General features: G+C 34.1%; 1 protein-coding gene across 1 annotated transcript; it reads left to right on the forward strand.

Moving 5' to 3' along the window:
• The first annotated feature begins 503 nt into the window (after positions 1–503).
• On the forward strand, positions 504–13,358 carry LOC127874456 (F-box/LRR-repeat protein 4-like). The gene is made up of 6 exons (XM_052418802.1): positions 504–1,328; positions 4,263–4,434; positions 5,159–5,322; positions 6,408–6,494; positions 12,252–12,366; positions 13,021–13,358. The coding sequence occupies exons 1-6, from the start codon at positions 1,027–1,029 to the stop codon at positions 13,114–13,116; spliced, it is 936 nt and encodes a 311-aa protein (XP_052274762.1). The 5' UTR covers positions 504–1,026; the 3' UTR covers positions 13,117–13,358.
• The last annotated feature ends 14,270 nt before the right edge of the window (positions 13,359–27,628 follow it).

Here is a 27,628-nt window from a genome sequence, read left to right on the forward strand (position 1 = left end):
AACATCCCTACTCTTATTTGGAGTTTAATATTTATAAATAAATCGCTTCCATTATTAAATACACATTCAATTGTGTCTTAGAAAAAGGACATTGCAATCCATTACGTAAAAAATAACTTCCCCACTGGGAGCCCCATTTAGAACGCGGTCAAGTGAGGAGCACGAATCCAATGAGAATAATCTTCTGGATGATGCAGATCATTGGCCTTCACCATCACGAGTTGAAAAAAAAGAGTAAATATGTAAACAAAGACGATTTTCAGATGGTTTAATACTGAAATAGTATTTTAATGAGGATATAAAAGTTATACAAGGCTAAAAATACTTGTCATTGTATGCGCATGCGCGAAATACATAGTTAACGGGCACGAATGTACAAGAACATAGCATACTCATAAAAGCTCAGAGCTTTCAAGAAGAACTAGAGGGCATTGGACGTTTCGTCCCACTGATAATTTATAGGCGGACAGGTGTGACTCATAACATCCTACTATACTATTCATACACACATCAGATAATTGCATTGCAGAATATATACAAAACATACAACATCATTCTTTACTATAGTATAGATCTACATACATGTAGAGCTGCACAATTCAGATATATTGAATTGCAGAATTCTTCATCGTCATGGGTTGTGCCCGGTCCCAGCCTTTGGCATTAAATGAAGGAGTAGCTGCTGACACTTAAGATGCTGGTTTGTCAGAAGAATTTCCTTCAAAATTTGAAAAAGCAGATGAATCACCATTTAACAATCTTCCAGATGAAATTATTGTGAATATTTTTTCTTACTTAAATGCACAGGAACTTTGTAAAAATGCATCACCTGTATGTCACAAATGGAGAGCATTGGCTAAGGACCATTCTTTGTGGCGTGTTCTGGATTTCTCGAATAACCGTAGCTTGTCATTTTTGGATTTTCTGCAAGTAATTAGACGTGCCCCATTACTGAAAAAACTATCCTTGAAAGGAAGGTTTACATATACACGTTCGCCTTCGCCTTTTCTAATATCGCCGGTTGAGATGGGAATAATTTGCCAATTATGCCCCAGAATACAGGATCTTGATTTGAGTGACTGCAGAAGCATCACGGAAAAAGTAATACAGATTGTTGCCGAGAACTGTTCAGTTCTTCAAAAGATTAATGTTGATCATATCGATTATTTACAAACAGGATGTTTTCAAGTGTTGTCCCAATGTTCAAGTTTGACTGCTTTGAATTTTGGTTACTGTAGGAACATACAGAACAGTGATGTGAAGAAATTAGCAGAGCACTTGAAAATAATTGCAATTAACTTGGATGGTAATGCTTTGATCACTGACAGGTTAGTTTAATGTTGTTGTTTTTTATGCCCCAGAAGGAGAGCAAAGAGTGTTCGGACCGTCCGTCTGTCTGTCCGTCGTCTGTCCTTCCGTCACACTTTGCGTTTAAGTTTCTCAACATTCTCATAATTTCTTATGTCCCTTGAGATATAACCTTCATGTTTGGTATGCATGTGAATATGGACAAGGCCTTTCTATATGCGCACAAACTTCGACCTCTGAAACCTTGACCTTGAACTTATGGTACGCGTTTAGGTTTTGAAATCTGCGTTTAGGTTTCAAAAAATGCTCATAACTTCTATGTCCCTTGAGATATAACCTTTATATTTGGTATGCATGTGTATATGGACAAGGCCTTTCCATACGCACAACAATTTTGACCCCTGTGACCTTGACCTTGAAGTTAGGGTCCGCTTAGGTTTCGAAATCTACGTTTAGGTTTCGAAAAATGCTCATAACTTCTATCAAAGCGTTTATATGGGGCATATGTCCTCGTATGGTGACAGCTCTTGTTTAAATAGTATTTATATCTGAACTCCATTAAGATATACAACACATTTTTATTTGATAATATTTATTCAATAATCAAATTAATGTGTACATGTATTTGAGAATGTTTAAGTTTAATGATTATGTTAAGTGTTTGATCAAGCTCGATTGGTCATTTTCGGCTTCGGTAATACTTACATGTACCCAGTGTAATCTAAAGTATACTTACATTTACCTCAAGTACGGTAAATATATACTTAAACATACTCGGTTGATATTAGACTGTACCCATGTTGTTTTTCTGCCCATAATCCGATTTCGTAAAACGCACTACCGATTACAGTAAAACAATATTGTTTTCTTAAACAAACTTCTCTTTTAAAAAAACTGCATCAATATGTTTTTGAGTATCAGTTTCAATAATAAAGAGGCTATTTAACAAAAAATTGACATAAATGTGAACATAATTTATTTTTAAAAAGTAGCTTACAAAAACCGATTTAGCATAAAAATGTCTGGGTACGGTTTGGAATATTTTCCGTAACCGGGGTACATGTAAGTATACTTAAGAGTACCCAGGGTACATGTAAGAAGTACCGGAGCCGACAATGACCAATCAAGCTTAAATTACCTGTTTAAACCATTGTTTAAAAAAGTAGTTATCCTCTGTAGTAAGAACAAATTACCTGTTATTATTAAGATTTAAATTTTTAGATTGATTAAAGGCTAAGGGGAAACATATGCTTATGTATAATGTATCATGTGTCCCGTAAAATTTGGAGAGAAAAAAAGGCACAGACACACACAAAGATTGAACTATTGCTGTAGAATAGTACACTTGGTTTGTTTAGTTTGGCTACTTTAAGTTCATGCACACAGGCCTTTTCCGCCCTATGCTACGGGTCAGAATATGGGCCCCATTCCCAATGCCAATCTGGTTGTTTTTTCCCCAATTGAAAAAAAAATTGAATCCCAACTTCCAACGATTGCAAAGTAGATTTTTTTTCGGCCGCTAAAAATGCGCAAAATAACGTTACCTTAATTTGCAAACTAAACATTGGGTATTTTGAATACTGACACTGTGTTTATTTATATTTTATTGTCATAGGCATGGCAATGCACACTTATCACAAATGGGCATAATATTTTGTAAAATTTTAATAATATGGACTGGTTTCAAAATAGTGGTTATTTACCAGTTAACAGCTTCTTTGAAATATAAAAAACACTATTTACATGCAATTATTTTTCCCAATTGAGCCAGTTTTGAGATTATTATTTTTTCCCCACGCGAAATTCTCAAAATTCCAGTGTGGCGTTTTCCCAAAATGGAGCGGAAAAGGCCTGGCACACTATTTCTAGGCGTGATTTAAAATCCTAGGGAGGCGTGTTTCAAATGAATATTTTGGGTGGAAATTAAAAAAAATGTTTACCTTCATATATCTGCTACTAAATAAATATACTTTAAAGAAGATGGAATATGCTGCGTTCTTTGTAACATTTTTATTGAATAACGAATACATATGCGGTGTTACGGATGGTCCGGTTGACAATATTTTGTATTGTATTAACCAGAACTTGCACCTAGACAGACTTTAAAAATTGAACAATTTGAAAGAGCAGTTTTTAACTATTTTATTACTAGTACCAGGGACCTTTGTTTGTATAGGTCCCTGCTAGTACTTTACTAAAAGTATTTATCTTTTTTGTTTTAAAGTATATATGTATGTAACTGTAGCTGATGTCTGGTTTGTTAAGTCACACCCACAACCTTGATTGTATTCTTTATTTTAAAGCCATGATAATATTTTATAAGAAAATGATACTGTTATAATGCTTGTTTGTAAGTATATATTATAACTTAAATCCAATAGATATACATTTGATACAACATAGAAAAAATGAGGTTCATTTTTTTCTTTTTGCCATCAGTATCATTTTGCGGAAAAGTCCGTGTCTGTTTTGGCTATTTTTTTTTTAAAGGAAAAAATGATGGCTTTTATTTTCTGAAGGCCAGTGTGAGCACTGTATGCATAGTTTAAGATGTTTTATATAGGGGTAAACTGCCTTCTACTGGTTGTGTCCATATTCCATAAGCCCTTGTAAATAATTATATTTCAAACAACAACACAGTATAAGATTAATAAGTGTTATCATGCTTTGAAAAACTCACTTGAACAATTAAGTACTGAGATGTATTGTAAGCATAATATTGAACCTTTCATTTTCTAGTTACAACCTAAGCATATTCAAACACAGAACATTACTTGGTATTCATATAATTTATTTAATCTGCAAATAAAACATTTTGATTAAATGTTTATGATTTAATTTCCCGATATTCTTTACAATCAATTATCTTTGCACAATTTAAAGTAATGAGTTGCTATACAATATGATGTTAGAAGACTTTTATTTTCTTATGAAAGCTGCATACATTATTGCAGTGGAGTCCTTAGCTTGGTAAAGTTACAGTCTGCTCACTTGCGAGACCTCAAGCTTTATGGGGCTGAGATTACTGATGCAAGTTTGTACGCTATCTCGCAGTGTAGGGATCTGCGATGTCTGGAAATCTCATCCTGCAAGCGCTTGACAGACCAGTCACTGCAATACTTGAAGGTTTGGGTGACTTTATATTAACTCTTTCCGTGCTGGAACCGAATTTTGAAGGCCTTTGCAAACAGTTTGGATCCAGATGAGACGCCACAGAACGATCCAAACTGTTTGCTATTCTGATGGTTGAAAGGGCTTGTTTACAGATTGTAGCATTTGTATGACCCTGATAGGAGAGCATATAGCACTCTGCAGGGCATAATTTGTTTTGAGAGTTGAAATTATTCATGAATACTTTCACATATTTATCTATTTTTGGTGTGTTAGTCTACCTGTATTTCATACAGATCAAATTCGAGTTTTATTCAGGTCCATTGATTTGTGGCAAAGTTGCCGGCTTTGGACATGAAGTTTTCTCTAGCATAACAGTTTTCAAGACATTTTTTTCACAACAGTTGCAGATATTTGGTCTGTAAGTCTTCTTGCATGACTAACAGATTAAGGTTGACTTTCATTCTGGTCCATTGATATTTGACAAGGTTGATGGTCTAGGACTTGGGAATTTTCTTTTAAATAAATCTTTTCCAAAATTCTGATTTGAGATACTGACCCTAAATTTGGTACATGTGAGTTCACCTACACGACTTAAGTTCCAGTTTTATTACTGTTCATTGACAAAGTTACAGGCCATGGACTTAATAATTTTCTCTGAAAAAAACTTTTTTCCATTATTATTCATCTCCCACCCAAAACTTATAGGTTAAACAATATCTCCTATGTTTATTTGCAGAACTGTCATAATCTTGAACACCTACGATTCAAGGATGGCTCTGGCTTCACTAAGGCCGGATTGAGTGCATTCTTCAAGTCGGGGACATTGGCACATCTTCATACCCTTGATCTGTCTTGGTGTAAAGCTATCAATGATAATGTGGTGTTGGACATTGCTCAGTGGTAAATATTGACTTAAATACTAAGTATAAAGAATGATAGTTTTCCTCCTTTAGGCATTGCCAGCTAGCTCAAATGATAGAGCACTGGAATACAAACCCGAGGATTTCAGATTTGATACATAGACCAGGGGGCCATTTTATAAAAGAGCGTACAACAATTTGAACTTACAAGAGAATTTTGTTGTCTTTATAAGTACAGGAACTAGTTCACCATGCTCATCAAATATATACGGCGCTAGAGATGCCAATACAATTAATTAAGTACTGAAAATGTATAATCAAATGATATGGACTTTAGCAATAATGCATCTTCGAAAAATTTATGGCATCGTAAATGTGTACTACGATGTTTATTGAAATGGTCCCCTGGTTATGAAATACTTTCCATTCTCCCCCTATGTCTGTTTGAAGTAGACAATTTGTTAGTTTCAGGCCAAAATATATAAGTGCCTTTTATCTTTCAGACCCAGTCAAAAAGTGTGTTAAACAACTGACTACTGTCATAATACTGTTGAAAATGACAAAACAATGCCCCTAAAGGCTCTTCCTGATTTTTCTCTGAGAAATAAATATCCTGCATTTGTTATAAATTATTGTTTTCTAGCGCCTGACTGAAATTATGCTGTATTTATTTTACATTTTTTAAAACAAAGATTCAAGTTGGTTTCATAGGAGTAATATCTTTTGTATGTCACCTGAAATTAACATAACACATTTTTATGCCCCCAAAGGAGTACATATAGTGATCACACTGTCTGTCCATCCATCCGACTGTCCGTCTGTCACACTTTGCGTTTAGGTTTCGAAAAATGCTCATAATTTTTATGTCGCTTCAGATGTAACCTTCATAGTTGGTACGCATGTGTATATGGACAAGGCCTTTCCATACGCATACAAATTTTGACCCCTGTGACCTTGACCTTGAACTTAGGGTCGAGTTTAGGTTTCGAAATCTGCATTAAGGTTTCGGGAAATGCTCATAACTTATCTAAAAGCGTTTATAGGGGGCATATGTCACCCTATGGTGACAGCTCTTGTTTATGCTGTGTTCATGTACATACCAGATATCTGTTTTGTATTTCCCAGCTGTGGCCCTTGCCTGTGCAAGCTTGCACTGAGGGGCATGCCGAAAATCTCTGACAGGGGACTGGCATCTATTATGGATCACTGCTGGTAGGTACTTGGTACAGAATTGACGTGTTTGTTAAATCTTCACTATCAGTGGGTAGTGAAGGAAAGTTATATGCATATAAGCACCCCCAGCTGTGGCCCTGGACTGTTTGAGCTTGTTGGCTACATTCCACTAAATCATTGTATTATCCTCTTTGGTCAATTGGAAAATAGATCCTATTTCTACAGAGTTATCTCATCTCTGCTATTATAAAAGCGATTTATGAATACAAATGTGCCTTTTGTGTTTTTTATGGCCCCTTTCGAAGAAAAGGGGGCATATAGTGATCGGACTGTCTGTCTGTCTGTCCGTCTTTCCGTCACACTTTGCATTTAGGTTTCGAAAAATGCTCATTACTTCTATGTCCCTTGAGATATAACCTTCATATTTGGTATGCATGTGTATATGGACAAGGCCTTTCCATACGCACACAAATTTTGACCCCTGTGACCTTGACCTTGAACTTAGGGTTCGCGTATAGGTGTTGAAATCTGCGTTTAGGTTTCTAAAAATGCTCATAACTTCTATGTCCCTTGATATATAACCTTCATATTTGGTATGAACGTGTATATGGACAAGGCCTTTTCATATGCACAATTTTTTTTAACCCCTGTGACCTTGACCTTGAACTTAGGGTCCGCGTTTAGGTTTCCAAATCTGTGTTTAGGTTTCGAAAAATGCTCATAACTTCTATGTCCCTAGAGATATAACCTTCATATTTGGTATGCATGTGTATATGGACAAGGCCTTTCCAAACGCACTCAAATTTTGACCCCTGTGACCTTGACCTTGAACTTAGGGTTCGCGTTTAGGTGTTGAAATCTGCGTTTAGGTTTCGAAAAATGCTCATAACTTCTCTGTCCCTTGAGATATAACCTTCATATTTGGTATGCATGTGTATATAGACAAGGCCTTTCCATACGCACAACACTTTTTACCCCTGTGACCTTGACCTTGAACTTAGGGTCCGCGTTAAGGTTTTGAAATCATACGCACATAAATTTTGACCCCTTTGACCTTGACCTTGAAGTTAGGGTCTGCGTTTAGGGTTCAAAATCTGCGTTTAGGTTTCGAAAAATGCTCATAACTTCTATGTCCCTTGAGATATTACCTTCATATTTGGTATGCATGTGTATATGGACAAGGCCTTTCCATACTCACACAAATATTGACCCCTGTGACCTTGACCTTGAACTTAGGTTTCGTGTTGAGGTGTTGAAATCTGCGTTTAGGTTTTGAAAAATGCTCATAACTTCTATCAAGCGTGACAGCCCTTGTTTCTAATTTCTGTGTACATGTATTTTTGCAATTGAGGAAAAGTTTTGGGGTACATTTTATATGGTACTGTGCTTTGTCCATATTTTATTTCAGAAACCATGTTTTCTAAAGGTTTCTTTATTCATTAGAAATTCAATGTCTTAGAAATTGAATGATATGCCTTTATAGCTCACCTGAGCACAAGGTTCTCATGGTGAGATTATATGATTGCCTTTTTGTCATATGTGTGTCGTCGATATTGTGGCGTCAACATTCACCTTGTTCACACTCTTCAAGGCCACATTTATTGTCCAATCTTCATGAAACTTAGTCAGAACATGTGTCCCAATGAAATATTGGATGAGTTTGAAAATGGTTCCAGTTAGTTGAAAAACATGGCTGCCAGGGGGCGTGGCAGTTTTCCTTATATGACTTTAGTTAAACCTTGTTGACACTCATTTATTGTCCAATCTGCATGAAACTTTGTCAGAAAATTAGTTCTTATGATATCTTTTATGAGTTTGAAGGTATTTCTAGTTTGTTAAAAACATGGCCCCCAGAGGACAGGGCATTTTACCTTATATGGCTATATTAAAACCTGCTAACACTCTAGAAGTCACATGTTTTGCCCAATTTTCAGAAACTTAGTGTTTCTTGATGGTTGAAAAACATAGCTTCCTAGCGGCATGGAAATATTGCTATAGTAGAACCTTGTTAACACTACAAGTCACATGAAACGTAGTCAGAACATAAGTTCTTATGATATCTTGATTAAGTCAGAAAATGCGTCTGGTCTTTTGAAAAACCTGGCCGCCAGGGAGCAGGGCGTTTTTCCTAATTTGGCTATATTAAAAGCCTTGTGAACACTCTCAACTCACATTTGTAGTCCAACCTTCATGAAACTTTGTCAGATCATGACCTTGTCCCAATGATATATTGGATGAGTTTTAAAATGGTTCCGTTTGGGTAGTTTTCCTTAGACGGCTTTAGTAAACCTTGTTATGTTACATTTATTGTCCAATTCTTTATAAAACTTGGTCAGAACATTTGATCTTATGATATCTTGAATAAGTTCGATAATGGTTCCGGTCTGTTGCAAAAAAAATGGCCGCCAAGGGGCTTGGTATTTTTAGCTGGACTTTTCGAAGAAAAATGAGAGCTATACTACTCCCCCCGGCGTTGCCGTTGGTGAAAGTTTTTTATTAAGTCAAATAACTTTAACACTATCAAAGATAATTAACTCAAACGTGGAATATTTCTTTATGGCAACAAGACAGTTGTGTATGTCAAGTTGCATAACTCTGTCAGCATTATTTTTAGAGTTATGCCCCTTTTACTACTAACAAAAATGAAAAATTGGTTAAGTTTTGTGTTTAGGTCCACTTTACTACTAAAGTATCAAAGCTATTGCTTTCATACTTGCAACACTTACTAACTATCATAAGGGGACTGTGCAGGCAAAGTTATATTACTATGTCTAGCATTTTGACAGAATTATGGCCCCTTTATACTTAGAAAATTGGAAATTGAAAAGTTTTGTGTTTTGGTCCACTTTACTCCTAAAGTATCATAGCTATTGTTTTCAGACTTGGAAAACTTGCTAACTTTCATAAGGGGACTGTACAGGACAAGTTGCGTAACTCTGGTTGGCATTTTGATGGAATAATGGCCCTTTTTTACTTAGTAACTTTTAATATTTTGTTAAATTTTGTGTTTAGATCCACTTTACTTGTAAAGTATCAAGGCTTTTACTTTCAAACTTCAAATACTTTCTTACTTTCATGAGGGAACTGTACCTGGCAAGGTGAATTTGACCCTGACCTTTGAATGACCTTGACTCTCTTGGTTAAATTATTAAAATTTGCTCAAATTGCCATAACTTCTTTATATATGATCAGATTTGATTTATACTTTGACAAAACAACACTTATCTGACATACCACAATGGACTCCACCCAAACCATCTTTCACCCCCAACCCGAGAATCCCCCCCCCCCAAAAAAAAAAAATAATAATTTTTATGCCCCCGGTAGGGTGGCATATAGCAGTTGAATTGTCCGTCAGTACATCCTAAAACTGTAACATTTGCCATAACTGTTTCAATATTGAAGAAAGCAACATGATATTTGGCATGCATGTGTATCTCATGGAGCTGCACATTTTGAATGGAGAAAGGTCAAGGTCTTCCTTCATGGTCAAAGGTCAAATATACGGCGTCTGTCAGTCCCTCCGAAAAACTTAAACATTGGTCTTAACTTTTGCAAAATTGAAAATAGCAACTTGATATTTGGCATGCATGTGTATCTCATGGACCTGCACATTTTGAGTGGTGAAATTAAAAGGTCATTCTTCAAGGTCAAAGGTCAAATTTTGCAATATTGAAGATAGCAACTAGATATTTGGCATGCATGCGTATCCCATGGAGCTGCACATTTTGAGTGGTGAAAGGTCAAGGTCATCTTTCAAGGTCAAGGTCAAAGGTCAAATTTTGCAATATTGAAGATAGTAACTCGATATTTGCATCCATGCGTATCTCATGGAGCTGCATATTTTGAGTGGTGAAAGGTCAAGGTAATCCTTCAAGGTCAAAAGTCAAGGTCAAATTTTGCAATATTGAAGATAGCAACGTGATATTTGGCATGCATGCGTATCTCATGGAGCTGCACATTTTTAATGGTGAAAGGTCAAGGTCATCCTTCAAGGTCAAACGTCAAATATATTGCTTCAAAACAGCGCAGTGGGGGGCATTGTGTTTCACAAACAGCTCTTGTTTTTTAGCTCACCTGTCACGAAGATGAAATTTGGTCAGATTGTTTATCTTGATGAAATCTGGGTTGGGATTTTATTTTGGTCATCTGGAGTCAAAAACTAGGTCACTAAGTCCAATAATAGAAAAAAGCAACAATTTGTTCGTGTAGACAGTAGAGCACACAGTTTTCATCCAATCTTAATGAAATTTGGTCAGAATGTTTATCTTGATGAAAACTGGGTTGGGATTGTGTTTGGGTCATCTGGGGTCAAAAACTAGGTCACTAGGTCAAAAACTAGGTCACTAGGTCAAATAATAGAAAAACCTTGTATAGACAAAAGAGGAGGCAGTTTTCATCCAATCTTTATGAAATTTGGTCAGAATGTTTATCTTGATGAAATCTAAGTTGGGATTGTATTTGGGTGATCTTGGGTTAAAAACTAGGTCACTAGGTTAAATAATAGAAAAACCTTGTGTAGACAATAGAGGTCACAGTTTTCATCCAATCTTCATGAAATTTGGTCAGAATGTTTGTCTTGAAGAAATCTGGGTCCGCATTGTATTTGGGTCATCTGGGGTCAAAAACTAGGTCACTAGGTCAAATAATAGAAAAACTTCTGTAGGCAATAGAGGTCACAGTTTTCATCTAATCTTTATAAAATTTGATGAAATATGGGTTGGAATTGTATTTGGGTCACCTTGGGTCAAAAACAAGGTCAATAGGTCAAATATTAGAAAAACCTTGTGTAGACCATAGAGGTCACAGTTTTCATCCAATCTTTATGAATTTGGTTAGAATGTTTATTCGATGAAATCTGGGTTGGGATTGTATTTGGTTAGTCAGGTGAGCGATTCAGGGACATCATGGCCCTCTTGTTTCCTTATTCGTGATCGGACTGTCCATCTGTCTGCGTTTAGGTTTCGAAAAATGCTCATAACTTCTATGTCCCTTGAGATATAACCTTCATATTTGGTATGCATGTGTATATGGACAAGGCTTTTCCATATGCACACAAATTTTTACCCCTGTGACCTTGACCTTGAACTTAGGGTCCGCGTTTAGGTTTCAAAATCTGCGTTTAGGTTTCGAAAAATGCTCATAACTTCTATATCCCTTGAGATATAACTTTCATATTTGGTATGCATGTGTATATGGACAAGGCCTTTCCATACGCACAAAATTTGTTACCCTGTGACCTTGACCTTGAACTTAGGGTCCGCGTTTAGGTTTCGAAATCTGCGTTAAGGTTAACATTTGTTCTAATGATATCTGGGCTGAGTTCGAAAATGTTTTCTGTCCGTTGAAAAACATGGCAGTCAAGGTGCAGGGCATTTTCCTAATATTACTATTATGTAACCTTAATAACTCACTAGTAGATATTTTGGCCAAGTTTGAAAATGGTTTCAGAAACATATTAAAAGTTGCTGAGAGCAGTTCAGTTCCATGAAGTTTCAGGTGAGCGACCATGGGCGTCCGGCTCTCATGTTTCCTATATTACTTCACTTCTATCAGTTAATGACTTGGTTGTACCAAGTATTGACAGAGCTCACATGGAGTTGAATCTAATATAAGTTATATACATAAAATTCTGGATGCTGGGAATGAAGGTGATTATGATGATGCTGCTGCTGCAGTTGATGATGATATTGGTGAAGATAATACTGCAACGCAGGACAATGACTGTTTTAATTAAAACAAAACATAATTTCTCTTAATCCTCTTCCAATCTTTACTCTTCTTTGTACATTTTAGCAAATTGATGGAACTGGATTTGCAAAGTAATGACAATATCCTGGGTGAAAGCCTAGAGAGAATTCCAGAGGACTTGCCAAAACTGATTTACTTAAACATACAATACTGCCAAAAGGTAAGACTTTTATGGATTAAAACCCTGAAAGACATATCACAATAAAAAGAAGATAATAATTAAAGCGCTGAACGTCTTATAACCACAGGAAAGCACGTTTCGCTATAAAAAGTAATTCCCTGTATAACCCTTTGCATGCTGGGAAATTTGTCGTCTGCTAAAATGTTGTCTGCTGAATTTCTAAAATTAGCATTTTCTTCGATTTTTTTTCGAAGAATACAACAGAATAGCAAACAGTTTGGATCCTGATGAGATGCCACATTTTGTGGCGTCTCATCTGGATCCAAACTTTTTGCAAAGGCCTTCATAATTTGGTTCCCGCACTGAAAGAGATAATCAACTGTCAGTAGGACTATTTTGGGGAAGTTGTTGTAAAAGTTTGACTTGGTTAATTATGAAAATAAGTCTTATTAGCTTCAGATAACAAAATGAGTATCAATAAATGAATAAATATTTTTGTTTATGGATGTATATTTTTTAAACAAGTATGGTTAAATTGATTACAATAATTATAAGGATAATGGATAAAACCATAAGTTTGATTTTTTTTATAGTTGATGCAAAACGTCTTTAAAAAACCCACCACTGTTTTGGTCATTACATTAATTGATTGGTAAATATTTGTTTGTAGATTTGTTTGCTCACTGCTTTCAGATTGTTGGTAGCATAATAACGGACGTGGAAAGAAGAAAGCCAAACCTTTGTGTATGCGTAATAACTAGGGACTTCATCTTTTGTTCACTGAAATAATGTAATTATATTAAATAAACATATAATTATGTAAATGGGCTTCTAAGTATCAACTACGAATTACACATTTTTCAGGCATATGTCTTCTTACTTATGATAAAATTGTACATATCATATTATCATTGAACTCTTGCTATGTTCTTATACATATATTATATAGAAGATGCTAACTTATTCATTGAACTAAGTATGTTGCTCAAATATTTCATTGTCTATTTGTATAATAATGATCACGTTATATTTCACACTGTTGTTAAGGTGACTTATAGGCCTATTAGGCCGGGTGTTCTTGTATGCATTGTATATATGTCTGTTAATCTCCTGTACGTAAACACATGTCACTATAATAAAAGATTATCTTATCTTATCTTATCTTATCTTATCTTATCTTATCTTAATGTCTTCAAGATGATTATAGATTTTTATTTCAATCTGGCGTGAGCTTTTCAAAGCCTGTGTATTATTGGTTAATGCAAACTAACAATATAGCAGACACAATGAGACAAACTTAATGCTATAAATTACAGACCGATATCACTCACATGCATTTGCTGTAAAATACTTGAACATGTCATTGCAAGCTCTATCATGTCTCACCTAGATAAAATAATATTCATATGACTTCCAACACGGGTTTAGACTGTCCCGTTCTTGTAAAACACAACTGATATCAGTCCACTTAACCGTTTGCATGCTGGGAAATTTGTTGTCTGCTAAAATGTTGTCTACTTAATTTCTAAAATTAGCATTTTTTTTCGATTTTTTTCCAAAGAATACTATCAGAATAGCAAACAGTTTGGATCCTGATGAGACGCCACGTTTTTCATCTGGATCCAAACTGTTTGCAAAGGCCATCAAAATTCGGATCCCGCGCTAAAAGAGTTATATTGAAGCTCTTGGTCTATGGGAGCAAGACTGGTTGATAAAATTCCACTCTGAAAAATGCAACATCCTCAGCATTACTAAAAAGAAACCCTATAATATTCTCATATAAATAACATGATCACATCCTTGAAAATGTTAATCATGCCAAATATCTAGGTCTCACGTTCCGAAGTAATCTCAAATGGGATTAACATATTAACTCAATCACTAATAATGCAAACCAGGCACTAGGATTTCTTTGCTGCAACCTAAAAATTAGCTCATCAAAAGTCATGCCTAAACTAGCATATTCCTCCAGTGTCTAACACCCAAATTTAAAAGCTCAAATAAATCAACTGAAAAATGTACAAAGACGTGCGGTAGATTCGTAACAAACATTTATCACATCAAAGATCAGTAGTTATAATGATAGACACCCTAAATCGGGCTTCTTGACACGATGATAAACACGCAGAACAGGCAGAACAAATTTCTTCTTAACATGTTACATAAAATTACCCGCCACATAGTTGGCGTCACACCTCCAGATAATCTCATTGTTCCTGTCGACTACCGATCTAGGCTCAGCAGTAACCATTGTTTTAAACAATACACGCTTCATAAGACTTTCGCATTCTACCCAAGATCAGTAATACAATGGAATTCACTACCTCCCCACATACATGAGTCAGCCACAGTAGAAGTTTTCAAAACCCATACTCCTGTGACAGTCATTGTCCCCTGAAAACACTTACAATGTAAATAATTTTGAACACCCAACTGAGCACCTTTTGTACAGTTTTCGTCCCTTAACCAATAGGCGCCGGCACAAAATATTCTATTTAAAAGGGTAGCTGTATCAGAAGAAGAAGCATATGAGTCGTGTTCTGAGAAAACTGGGTATAATGCATGTGCGTAAAGTGTCGTTCCGAATAGCCTGTGCAGTGTGCACAGGCTAATCAGGTTCGACACTTTCCGCCTCAATTGGATTTTTGCTAAAATGAGACTTCATTTAAACGAAAAAATGTCATTAAGCGGAAAGTGTCGTCCCTGATTAGCCTGTGCGGACTGCACAGGCCAATCTGGGACAACACTTTACGCACATGCATTATACACAGTTTTCTTAGAAGGCGACTCATATAAAAGAATGTCACAATATTGTGTACATCTCTGCTTGATGGCATTATTTATTTGATGATTTAAGTAACATTGATAATTAAGCTGTTTTTGCCAAATTGTATTTACATTGTATATGTATTTCTTAAATTCATGTTAAAAAAACTTTTACTAAGAATATTACAATGTTTTCTTTACTCTGTATATTGATATGCTGTTACTTTATTAAATTTTTTGTCAATTTAAAGTGGATAATGATACATTAGAAACCAAGATACTGTGTATTGTTTATTGGTAACTCGAGGTGCTGCTTTGTAATCTTTGCAAACTAAAAGTGCTAGCTTCTGCCTTCTTTTTACGTGCTATATATGTATGTGTTTTAAAAATCCAAGTTATTGTGCATTTTCTATTGGTGACCAAAATGTGCTGTGTTACGTATATATGCTTATTATATGTGAAATGTTTAGTAACAACGCTGCAATATATATTTTTTCTGTACTTGAAATATGTGTTTAAACCTCTTATTTATTTACAAGACATTAAGTGGATATTTTATTGTTTTCTTAATTTATCTGACTTTTTAAGCAGACAAATCTGATCTTTTTTAATTACCATATTTGATGTTATAATAATGATGTTATAATATCATTCTATATATTTTATGTATATTTGCCTTATTTATTTACAAATTGTTTTCAGTCTTTCAGCTTTTATACACTTGCTATATTTATTCACCATGCTTTATAGTCGGTTGTACAAGCTGCCCAGGTTATGTTTGTTGTTTTATTCACTTGCCGACTTAAAATAAACCTATCTTATCCTATCTTATGTGTTTTCCGGATTTCTATTCAAATGAAACAAACACATTTACTCATAGCCCTGGTAGGGTTATTAGATTCCGAGACAGACAAACTTTCAACGTAACATAGGAAACAGAGTCTTACATTTTGCGATGAGTCATCGCAGATTTTAAGCGAGGCTGTTGTCGGATAAAAACTCCGAGCTATTGTCATAGCCAGTTCGTCGTGTAGTCCGCCGTAAGCGTCGTGCTAAAACCTTTACATTGGTTCTAAAATCAAACAGAACAGAACAGATAGTTTATTTGCGACTTAAGCATATACAGCTCATCGTCAAAAACAATAAATCAATCATAAATACATATACTTACACATGCGTCAAACTAACAACAAATGTTTATGCATTTTTACACATAGATGATTTTTGTGAGAGTGCAAAATGAAAGAGAAGGCTCTTAAATGTTAAACAAAGTTAAGTAAATGATTATGATCCGTTAGTAATTAAGAAAAATAAAATATAAACATTACGCATTTAGAAATTATTTACAAATTCACAATTTTGGGGAAAAACTATTCTCTCATAAGACTATAAATTTTCGGCTCTAAGTTTAAGTAAGTCATTCAGCTGATTTATTAATTAAAATACTTTTCGTCCGCTCATTAACATACAGTTTAATGATGCCAATTAAATAATAAATGAATCTGATACCATATGTCGGTATGCATATTATGATGTGATAACCATCTTTGATTGTTGAATTATGTTTTGCTTTGCACACAGCTGAACTGGAATTGGCACATTTTTATATTTAAAATGTTCTTAAAATAAGCACTAATTCTCTTAAATATCAGCGCTTTTAAGGAGATTTTTGTTTTGTACAGCATCAATTAACTATGTAAAGAACGTCTTCCTTAACTATTCGTTTGATGTCATTGTTTAATTGATGTACACCTTGCGTTAGCACGCAAATAAACAATATACTTGTACATATAAATGCGTCCTATCAACATTTTTATTATATGCAGTAAGTGATTTTATAAAATGCTAACTTACACTAACAAAAGCGAAACATGTCAATGGTTAAGTAAATGTTTACAAATATTTAGGAATATAATGTATGATCATGTTGTTTACTAAACATCGACATAAGGGATTGAAGTCCACTGCTTTTTTTGCGATTGTCAGTTTATTCTTCATTATCTTATATTTAGCAATTCTGAAAAGTATTACCGACTTTTCATTGAAATGCTTTATACTACAGTTGGTATTGTATCCATTTACGTTCATATGTATTATATATTTGTTAATCGAACCGTGAATCGTCTATGCAAACATTTGCATTATATCATATAAACAATACTATATAAAAGGCAGAATTAAACAAGATGATTTAACCATATACTGTCAAGTATTTGAAATAATGATTGCTTAACAATGTTAATTTTCTTTTCACAATACCATTGAATTATTAATGTAAAGAATTGTGTCAGTTACTATAGGCATTATACAATAACACAACAAAGACGCAGTACGCTGGATACTTGAATTGAATGATTAAAAAATAAGTGTCACTTTGTTCGATATATTGTTATTAATATGGCTTATCTAATATACGTTAAGAGGTCTTGAAATCGTAAGGAATTATTTATAAACATTGAGTAAATCCTGGTGTAGCACGTAAGTTACTTTATAAGTATTTCCACAAACGTCAAACGAAATTTGGAGTAATCAACCGGACACCGTTTAACTTACACAATTATATTCCTATACAGCTTCCTTAAGGTGGTTGAACGTAAACGATGCATCAGTAAGTTTGAAGTAAGATGTTGATGTCTGTATAGTAAAGATGGTGGAATTTTAAGGACACATTTTAACAAGCGGTATATTTTCATTTCTTTGTATTTTAAATGTGTGATATTTTGACCATGAATATTCAAAAACCTCAAATGAAGAAACAAGTTGGGGAAAGTTTGTCGACATGATGCTGATATTGACTGTTTTACAAAAAAGATGTATTGTTCTGTTGTGTATAAATACATTCGATATCACAAACGCGATCATAATTGTGTGCATAATTATGTGTGTTGTACGTTGCCAAAACAAACACATTTTTTATCACAATATGTCAAGTCTTTTTAATGTCCTTTAAGAATTCATACTAAATGCACAAGTAAGTTAATCAAATACAATTCGTTTATTTAATGAAAATATTTTTTTCAACGAATTTCTGTGCATACAAAGCAGTTTTTCGTTGTCATATATTCATGTCAGATGGTAAATTATATTTGAAGCTTATATTTTGAGATGAATAAACATGTGATTTTAAGTATATTTTTCGTGGCAGTATTTGAAGTAGCAGAAATAAAAGTTGTCAATAGTGTAAGTAATCATAGGCTCAAACAGTAGATAAGGTGCATTAATAATTTTAGAGGCTTATTTAGGATTTATGTAATTTGAATAAAAACTATTCAAAAAGTAACATTTGATATTGTTTAAGCTTGTTTTCGTTTTTAATAACTTAATAAGAATAGATAAAGATTATTTGAGCTCACATCATAATCTCACGTCACCATATCTATTTGCGACTATTTTAACCTTGTTCAATTGTACAAAACAAAGAAGCTCTCGAGCGTTTTCACAAAGTCTGCCACACAATTACATAGAATGCTGGAAGTGATCGTATGCAACAAAAAATAGAATAGACTATATTGAATAAACGCTTTCGCTAGTCAGCTATTAACCGAGTTGTGGCGTTGTAAACGGCAAACGTTTAAATATCTGTAAACGATTTTTCGTCGAAAAATTTAAATCAAACAATGCTTTCAGATCACGAGTTAAATTGACAATTATATTTTCTGATTTTTCTAGCAATTAAACTACACTTTGACCCCATGCTGACCGATTGTCTTAAATAACTTTTTTATCAGTGCGTTTTTCTTTAAGCAAACAGCGTCTTCATGTAACCGGATGTTGTGGTTATAGAATTGCCATGTTCAAAATATATATTACACAATAAAAAACCTCACATAATGAAAATGTACCGCTTTTTAAATAAATATCTTTATCAAACATCAAAATATCGCTTACGACCAACTACAGCATTACGTCATCCCTTTGTTTCTGGGTCTAAAACAGTCAATAACGCATTATGCGTCATTTTCATATTAATTCCCATGTCTTTTGTTTTTTTTCCAAAACACCAATTGTGGCTTTCAGTTTGTTTCTGTCCTCGTACATGAGTCTTGATGTTTTTCGGAGGTAAATAAAGACATGGAAATAATCAAGGAATACCTCTGAATTGTGTAAATGTCGGTTCTTTAATTATTCCCTGTTATGTCATTCATCTTGAAATTTGCATGGGTACTGTTTTACTTTCATTTCTTTAAATCACGGGTTTTGTTTTGGCCATATCGGGTTAAATCCCCTCGATTGTACATTATGCAGATGAGAATTGTTAAAAAATAAAACGCCTTGTAACAACAGGCGAAGTTTGCAATAGACATTATCATTTTGGAACGAACTGGAGAACTACTTTTATTTATGTATAACCTCAATGTAACTGTTGTGATCATTAAAGGTTATTCACCATTCATCCTCTTACATCAACTCTGGAAGAGGCTATACATAAATATATGCAATACGTATTCTTTATGTATAACTTATAGTTGATATTGATTTTTAAACATTTACCTAAAACGCCCACTTTATCTTTGAAAATTATTATGTGTTATGTTTTATAATATAATAAATCAATTTTAAATACTCGAAGTTTAGGCGGCTGGAAAGCTGTGTCAGGATAAACGCTAACCTGTTGGATTTATGCATGGGTACTAAGGAGGGCAACTCAAATAACGGGAACCCTCAGAATATAAGTCGATCACAAAGAATTAGAGACTTTCTTTACATTTGATCAATCTGACAAAGCTTGAACCAATCGACAATTTCTATAAGTAAACTCGCATTACCAACACTTTAATCAAATTATTAAAATGCGCTCCAAATTATTTTATCGTATTAAGCCTAATGACTCTCATAATCTACTGCATGTATGAGGAACAAATTAAAACAGGCGTAAGAATATATAAATTAGCATACCCATTTAGTCTATTAAAACAAATACAACTAAACATAATTATATGAACAGCTGTCTTCACAACCCATCTCTAAGTAACGTTCCTGTGAAGAATTTCTTGTGTAGTACGCAACTTTATTATATACATGTTTAATGCTTTTAACAAAATACAGGTTGTATCAATCGTTGAAATAAAAAATCCCGTATTACGCTACTCGCTGTTTCCAATTCCGTATTACCAGACTAGCCGGACTACTTCGACCCATTTAATGACGTCACATTACACGCACCGAAAATAGAAATATCGGTGGTCACATGACGAGACTTATATACCCTATTACGAAATATATTACGTAGTACATCGTGTGACGTCATTTCTGTGACAAAACACACTAGTTTTATCTAAACTCTGTAAGGATATGTCGGACCTGGTGTTTTTTAGCAGTAAACTATGTGTTAAAAACGTATTTTGGAGGGTGTGTTTATCATGCATAAATGTATATTTCGATAGGAATACAATAAAATAGTGTGGTTTAAACTAAGTTTCGATAAAGACACGGAAGATAGAAGTGGAGTGCATATCGTTTAAACTTTTTTGTTATAAACATCGGATTAAAGTTGTCAACTTAATTGTTATAAAAATTGGATCAACGATGGCATTAAGGTAAGCGTGTCGGAAACCTGTGTTTTCCCGGTTCGAATGTTTACACGTTAATTTACATAAACTGTATTCATACGCGTTTTAAATAAACTATGGCGTACCGTTTTAGTCATTGTTTTGTCAATTTTGTTAAAGTAAGAAATACATTTGTTAACTGTTTTCGTTAGTTGTTGTATATAATAAAAGGAATATTACGCTAGTCAATTGTTCCAAGAGTTTGTATCACTCTCGTGGCTTGTGCTATTTCGCATCACACTCGAGGCTCCGCCTCTCGTGTGATATGTCATCACACAAGCCACTCGAGTGATACAAACTCTTGGAACAATTGACTAGCGTAGTATTCCGTATGTATAAGGTGTTCTTGCTATATAAATCCTGCATCTGAAAGCGTACACGCATTCCAAACATAAATATAGACGTTTAATACGTATGCATGCGTTTTCGAATAAAGATTGCTACCTATACATATATATTTATTTATGATAACGCGTGTTTGTTAGAATCTACCATGCATTTTCCAGTGAATTTTAAATCTTTTGATAAGATTTTTAAAAACTTTTGTCTTTAATTACAATTTCGTTTAGTATGAGTCGGTCATTTATCAATTAAGTATTAAAACTAAGATGTCTGTTATCTAATCGTTGTCGTGAACAACTTTAAACATCGAAACTCTTGATACCAGTTTTCAAAATATTTTTCATAACTGACATCAAACGGCGGTTATTCTATTATCCATATCACATTAATATTAACCAAATGAAGTCACTGCCGTGGATTACACAAAGCCTATTGACACTTTACACTGGAGCTTTATTGTAATTCGTAGTTGACACAGGTGATTTGGTGATTATTCAAAACTAAACAATGTTTTAAGTATTTAAAATATTATATTTAATATCCAAAATTTTATATAAAACATAATGCAAAGTGTGTATATGTTTTGGATAAGATCTTACGTTTGTATTTTTTAAAGCTGTGTTTTCGAAAAAAAGTTGATTATATACCGTTTTTGATACACATCAGGATCCATACAATAAAAGAAATAGAAATCCTCACTTCAGAATATATTGCATAATAAACAATAGGCAGGCAACCTGTACATTGACCTCAGCCTTCAACTCCGATATAAGTACCAGGCATTTAAGGAAAACACGGACATTGATTCAATTTGTATACAATCAAACACATTTTTATTTAAATAGACAAAATCCCAAATACTTATGTGAATGAGTTATGCCCATTCGACCGTTTTGTGATACAATTGTTGTATTGCATTCCTCCTTAATCATGTCATAAACATATAAAGAAGGTTTAAACAGGACACTATATTTTGTAATATTTAAAACGTTGCTTCTTGCTTCAGTTATATAAAACGAATCACGTATGGTATTTTTAGTGTTCTGTACGTATAGTAATGCATATTTTTACATCGGCTGACGTTGATTGCACCATGATAAGGTCGTTTATGGCAGTCTTGACGAAGACCTTCATAGAAGAACACCCGTAATTGCCAAATCTAAAATTTATTCAGGGATAATACATTTATATGCTTGCATTTCTAACTAGTATTATTGTATTAAATTAGAAGTCAACGTAAAATAATAACATGACATGATGTTATGTACGTTAAACTGTGCAGCAATATTATGAAGAAAGCTGATATAAGACAGTTTGTGCATTTTCAATATATTTCTGTAATGTAATTCGCAATTCAAATATGTTTGAATGCAGCTTTTACAAAACTTATGTACTTAAAAAAACACTTTACACAGAGTTAGAGTGTATCTCAGAAGAAAATGTAGACTTCCGACAAAACGAAGAGGTAGGATTGAAATGCAATATCGTTTATGAGTGTGTTTAAATGTACTGAAGTCATGAGTTTACAAAGATAAGTATTGTGTCTGATAGATATCACTCAAAACAACATTTGGACACGGTCATTGTGTTCCATAATTTGATTAAAGTCGTGGACTCGTTGAATTAGAAATGCGGTTACAGAGTCAAGTATTGTATCTGACAAGTACGTAGAGCATTGAAACAATATTCATAAATGTTCTATCTTAAATTGACGATACTTACAAAAATAAGGACAAGAGAACGTGAAGCTCAATGACGTCAAACAAGTACTTGAACGAAATAAACTTTAAGCGGTAACTGCCTTTGTCAAAAGCGGCTGTGCAAGAACTGTAATCTAATTCCCCTCTAATGAACATTTTTAATAGTTTCACGAAAATCAATATAAATAGTGAATTGCTATTATATAAAAATATATGTTTAAAATGTTGTCTCTTGCCGAGAAAGCCGAATATTTCGTTGCGATAGGGCTTACTCCACGGTATACTATTTCTGTCAATTTACTGTAGGCCCTACCTATATGACCTAAATTCCGCTATACACTTTTTAAGCATCCTATACGCAGGTGTTGTGACTTTTTGTAGGTTATATGCAGAGGTTATACCGTTGTATATATACTCCATTACATATGTATATATGCATATAAATATAATTTTTATATACATGTGTGAGTATGAGTGTGCATGCGTGCGTACGCGCATGCGTTTGTATCTGATAAAAAGATGTGAATATAACTTTTTTTGCTCTACTTCATGCAAAAGCTGTATACTGTTTTAGCATGCTATTATTAAGGATTGTTCCCCACTCGATAACATGTTTGCATATTATGCCAACCAATTGTGCACACATCATTGTCATGCAAGGATTGTAATATATATGTAAATGTGTCAGGGGCCGAAGGCCTATATAAAAAATAAACAGAACAGACCCAGTTAAGGCTTATACATTGTGGTGTGTTTCCGTTTTTCAACAATATGCTAGATCAAGTGCAGACCATGATATCGATAATCAAGATGAGACGTTTAGCTTAATTTCCATAAGTCGTTTTGAAATGAACAGAAATTCCAAATAAGCAAACCAACGAATGTATAACGTGAATGTACAGTTTAGAATAATTACAAAATTAATACAATGCTTTATCAATCTCAGAAATAGAAGTAGACTTACTAATATTTCGACTATTATGCTTCTCGCCATTTTATATTTCCATACTAGTAAAACAATGTCAATGTAGTAATCACGGAATTTTATAGGTTACCATAAACAATCTTTATCGATAGACTGACCGAACCAAAAGAGTCATTTTAATAAACGAACACGCTATCCAATCAGTTTGAATGTCGGCTACAATGTCGCCTTAATTAACCGAGCTTTTAACCCATCTTTAAGGCAGCATTGTTTTTTTCTGATTTGCAAGCAGTGGCATATCTAGTCGGAAGCGCTAAAACCATAATATGTGGAATAAAAAAAGAAATAAAGGTTCATAACGTAATGAGTATTAAATGTGTGTATTGTCTCTATCGCCCAGATTTCTTGTATATTGTAAAATAAATAATTATCGGAAAGATAACTTGCATTTTTAAGAGTGTTTAAGATCATATTACTTATAGTGCATGTTCACAAAATGTTTGTTGTTGTAAGTACGCCGATAAATGCAACTACATACTCTATACATATACAAAATTATATTTGCGTACACTGGCATATACCGGATGTAGTTTATACTCTGAAATACGATGGTACCATTTGTAAAATGTGTCATTGGGGCTGTCAATTTCAACTGATACATATACAGTGAAAGTGACACACTATGTGTGTATGCCATTATAAACTGAGCTGCACATCTACTCAAGAATATGCGACAACCTTATCTGTAATTGTCAATTCGTGATCATTTTTCTTAAAAGTCTAAATAAAGAATAACCATTTTCCTTTCAAACACGATCCATGTTTAAATACACATACATACAGTTCACAACAAAATATACCATAATGTAAAAAGGCACTTGTCTTCCATTATATTCTGCCGACATAATAGTTGCAAATAGAAACAAAATTATCCTTAATCAAGGAGCACGATTTTAAATGTCTGTAGTTTCCTCACGTCGTTTATTAACAGAACATAATCAAACCACACGTTGTCTGCATGAGTTTACATATGATCCAGTGTACCGGAAAAAAATTGTATGTATTACCGCAATGTTACTGGCTTGAGCTGTTGGTTGATTTCGCCATATGTGGTCGGCACTGTTGGTCCTGATGAAGACCTGCATTGCCACTTCCTGGCCTTAAGTAAACGGGTTGCATCCTAATTCCTTGATGTATGATTTCGAGACCAACATACGTTGACGACTGAACAATATAATGTACTGTGAATGCATACACTCCAGGTACTGCCACAGTGAACCTTCCGGTTTTCGGGTCATAACCTTGACCTTCATTGACAAGCACATTGGTGTAGAAAACGTCTTGACCGATATCAAGGGTACAGTCTGCTGGTGTATGTGCGTGGAAATAAATATATGGAATCGTCAGCTGGTCTAAAATAAATGGTTAAAAAATATAAGACGTTCATTATCCGTAAAAAGAAAGATTCTATAAAGAATGTTCGTCGTAGCATGTCATATATTGAATATACAAAACAGATCGGAACAATTTTTTATTATGTTTCATAGGTCACATAATGCATTGAACATAGATGTTTGTGACAAAAGATGAGCTGGTATAAATAATGTAGTTACACAATTAAATGAATCATAGACAAATCAGTAGGAGACAAAACTATATCAGATGCATTTGGGGGAGGGATAAAGTGATCTTAGGAGTTCAATCAGCTACCGAGATGAAACTAACTATATAAGAATGAGATAATGTTATAATTAGCAAGTATGTAGGTTATATTTTAAGAAATTACAGAAAACAGCTAGACGTCCAAATTAACAGAGGCTGTATGGAACTACTAAACAACTGTGTTGTGACAAAAAATAATCCTAATTTTCAATTAAAAAATAACGACGAATATGAATTAGAAAAGAATAATTATAGTAAATTAAATTAAGTGAAAATACAGTAACAATGATCATCCTTATTCGAAACTATTGAGCTATCTGCATTTAAAGCAGTTAAGCAACTAACAAAGAAAGAACATATATAAGGGACTACAATAAAAAAAGACCCGTTACAAACCGTTTCAGTACCCTGTATTGAAATCCATTGCATACCAGTTATATTTAGTTATTGTCTACAGATTGTCAAAAAGTATCACACTATTAAATTGGAAATAATAACAGCAAACATCGATCAGGCAATACAACCAACTGAATGGTACGCCGTACCTAACAATTGACTTATAGTAAGCTATCTGAAGTGCTGGAGCAACTTTACTAGGATTCTGAGTCACATAATAATATACATAGATTTAGAGAAAGACACCATTATAACTGGTTACTATTGTTCAATTGTTAGATATACGGCGTACCAGTCTGTTAGTTTGAACCTTAATGTTTTTCATCGACTTTCACAAGGCGGTAACCACAGATGTAATCATGTTGTTGAGTTTTTTAAGTCCTGTCCTGTAGCAGTATTTACCTCTTGGTAATGTTTCTGGAATTTTATTATCCCTACCTATTCATTTATTATATGTACATATTATTATCGCCAGATTTAACCACTTCAAATGCACTTATGTATGCTTACCATTTGTTCGTCGTGTAAAAGTTTCTCTACTAGTATACTGCTTGCCATATTTTGTTATCTTTGCTATTATTATTTTATAGAAATATTATTGATAAGTATTTGTATTACCTGAACTGTTTGATGATCATTTATTTGCCTCTTAAAGATACACTCAGTCACATTATTTTTTTAAAACTTTTCTTCCCATAATGCACCTATCAAAAACCTGCAATTACTTCGTTTGACGTGAACATTGCCATGCATTATTACCTTATTCAGGTTCTCTGTCGGTTTGCATGAGCAAACCGGACATTAATGGTTGTTTGCATACGAAGTCGATTTAAGACTTCCGACTACAACGTGCGATGGTTCATCGTAGAATTCGCGAGTTAATGAATGCACCCATGCAGTCATGTATCGCATACAAGATAATCGCCAACCAAATACAGTATATTTCAAAACACAAGACTCAATTGGAAACGCCAAAAAATTGTTTACTGACCTTGCTTTCGTTTCATAACAATTTCTTATTGGGAATGCTTTATCACATGTTTGTACTCAATGAATGCGGTATATCAACATAATGCATACGCATACTAAATCAAAAAAAATCTTCCGACAAAACGTCTTCTTAAAAAAAAGATAGTTCGACTATGTATATTTAGCGATAATGATCGAGGTTCCCGGTCTGCGCGCGCATTTCAATAAGCGAGCGGTATGTCAGCGATTTAATTATGGGTAATGACGCACTTCCGTTGCATGAGTAAATGGCTAGTGGCGTATCTAGTCAATATCTTTATTCATAGTCAAACTATTTCTTTTTAAGACTTCCGACTACAACGTGCGATGGTTCATCGTAGAATTCGCGAGTTAATGAATGCACCCATGCAGTCATGTATCGCATACAAGATAATCGCCAACAAATACAGTATATTTCAAAACACCAGACTCAATTTGAAACGCCAACAAATTGTTCACTGACCTTGCTTTCGTTTCATAACAATCTCTTATTGGGACTGCTTTATCACATATTTGTACTTAATGAATGGGGTATATCAGCATAGGTTTTATTAATTTCAAATTAATCAGTTTCAGTATGTATCATCGATAGCATGTTGATTAAATGGTATTTAAGCTTTGATAATCACTGTACGCAGCTCAAAACGATATCGAAAACTATAGGCCCAGAGCTCAAGATAAGATGCGTATCTGCGTATTTACGCATTGAAAAATAAAATTAAAAACAACGCTTTAAAAATTGGCCCAGTAGGTAACATTACCCAATTAAAATCTTGGTACGTATTTTTGTCGATTAAAGTGCGTAATCGGTTTAACCAATAATCCAGTTGAGTGTTTAGTGTAAATTAACCTTTGAATCAAAAGTAAGTCAATCAAAAGAACCTTGTAATCAAAATGGTTGCCCATCGTGTTCTAGGTTCGAAAAAGGCACATGCGCTCGATGACAATGACTC

This window comes from Dreissena polymorpha, chromosome 1 (genome assembly GCF_020536995.1).
Source record: "Dreissena polymorpha isolate Duluth1 chromosome 1, UMN_Dpol_1.0, whole genome shotgun sequence".
In the NCBI taxonomy this organism is placed as follows: Eukaryota; Metazoa; Mollusca; class Bivalvia; order Myida; family Dreissenidae; genus Dreissena; species Dreissena polymorpha.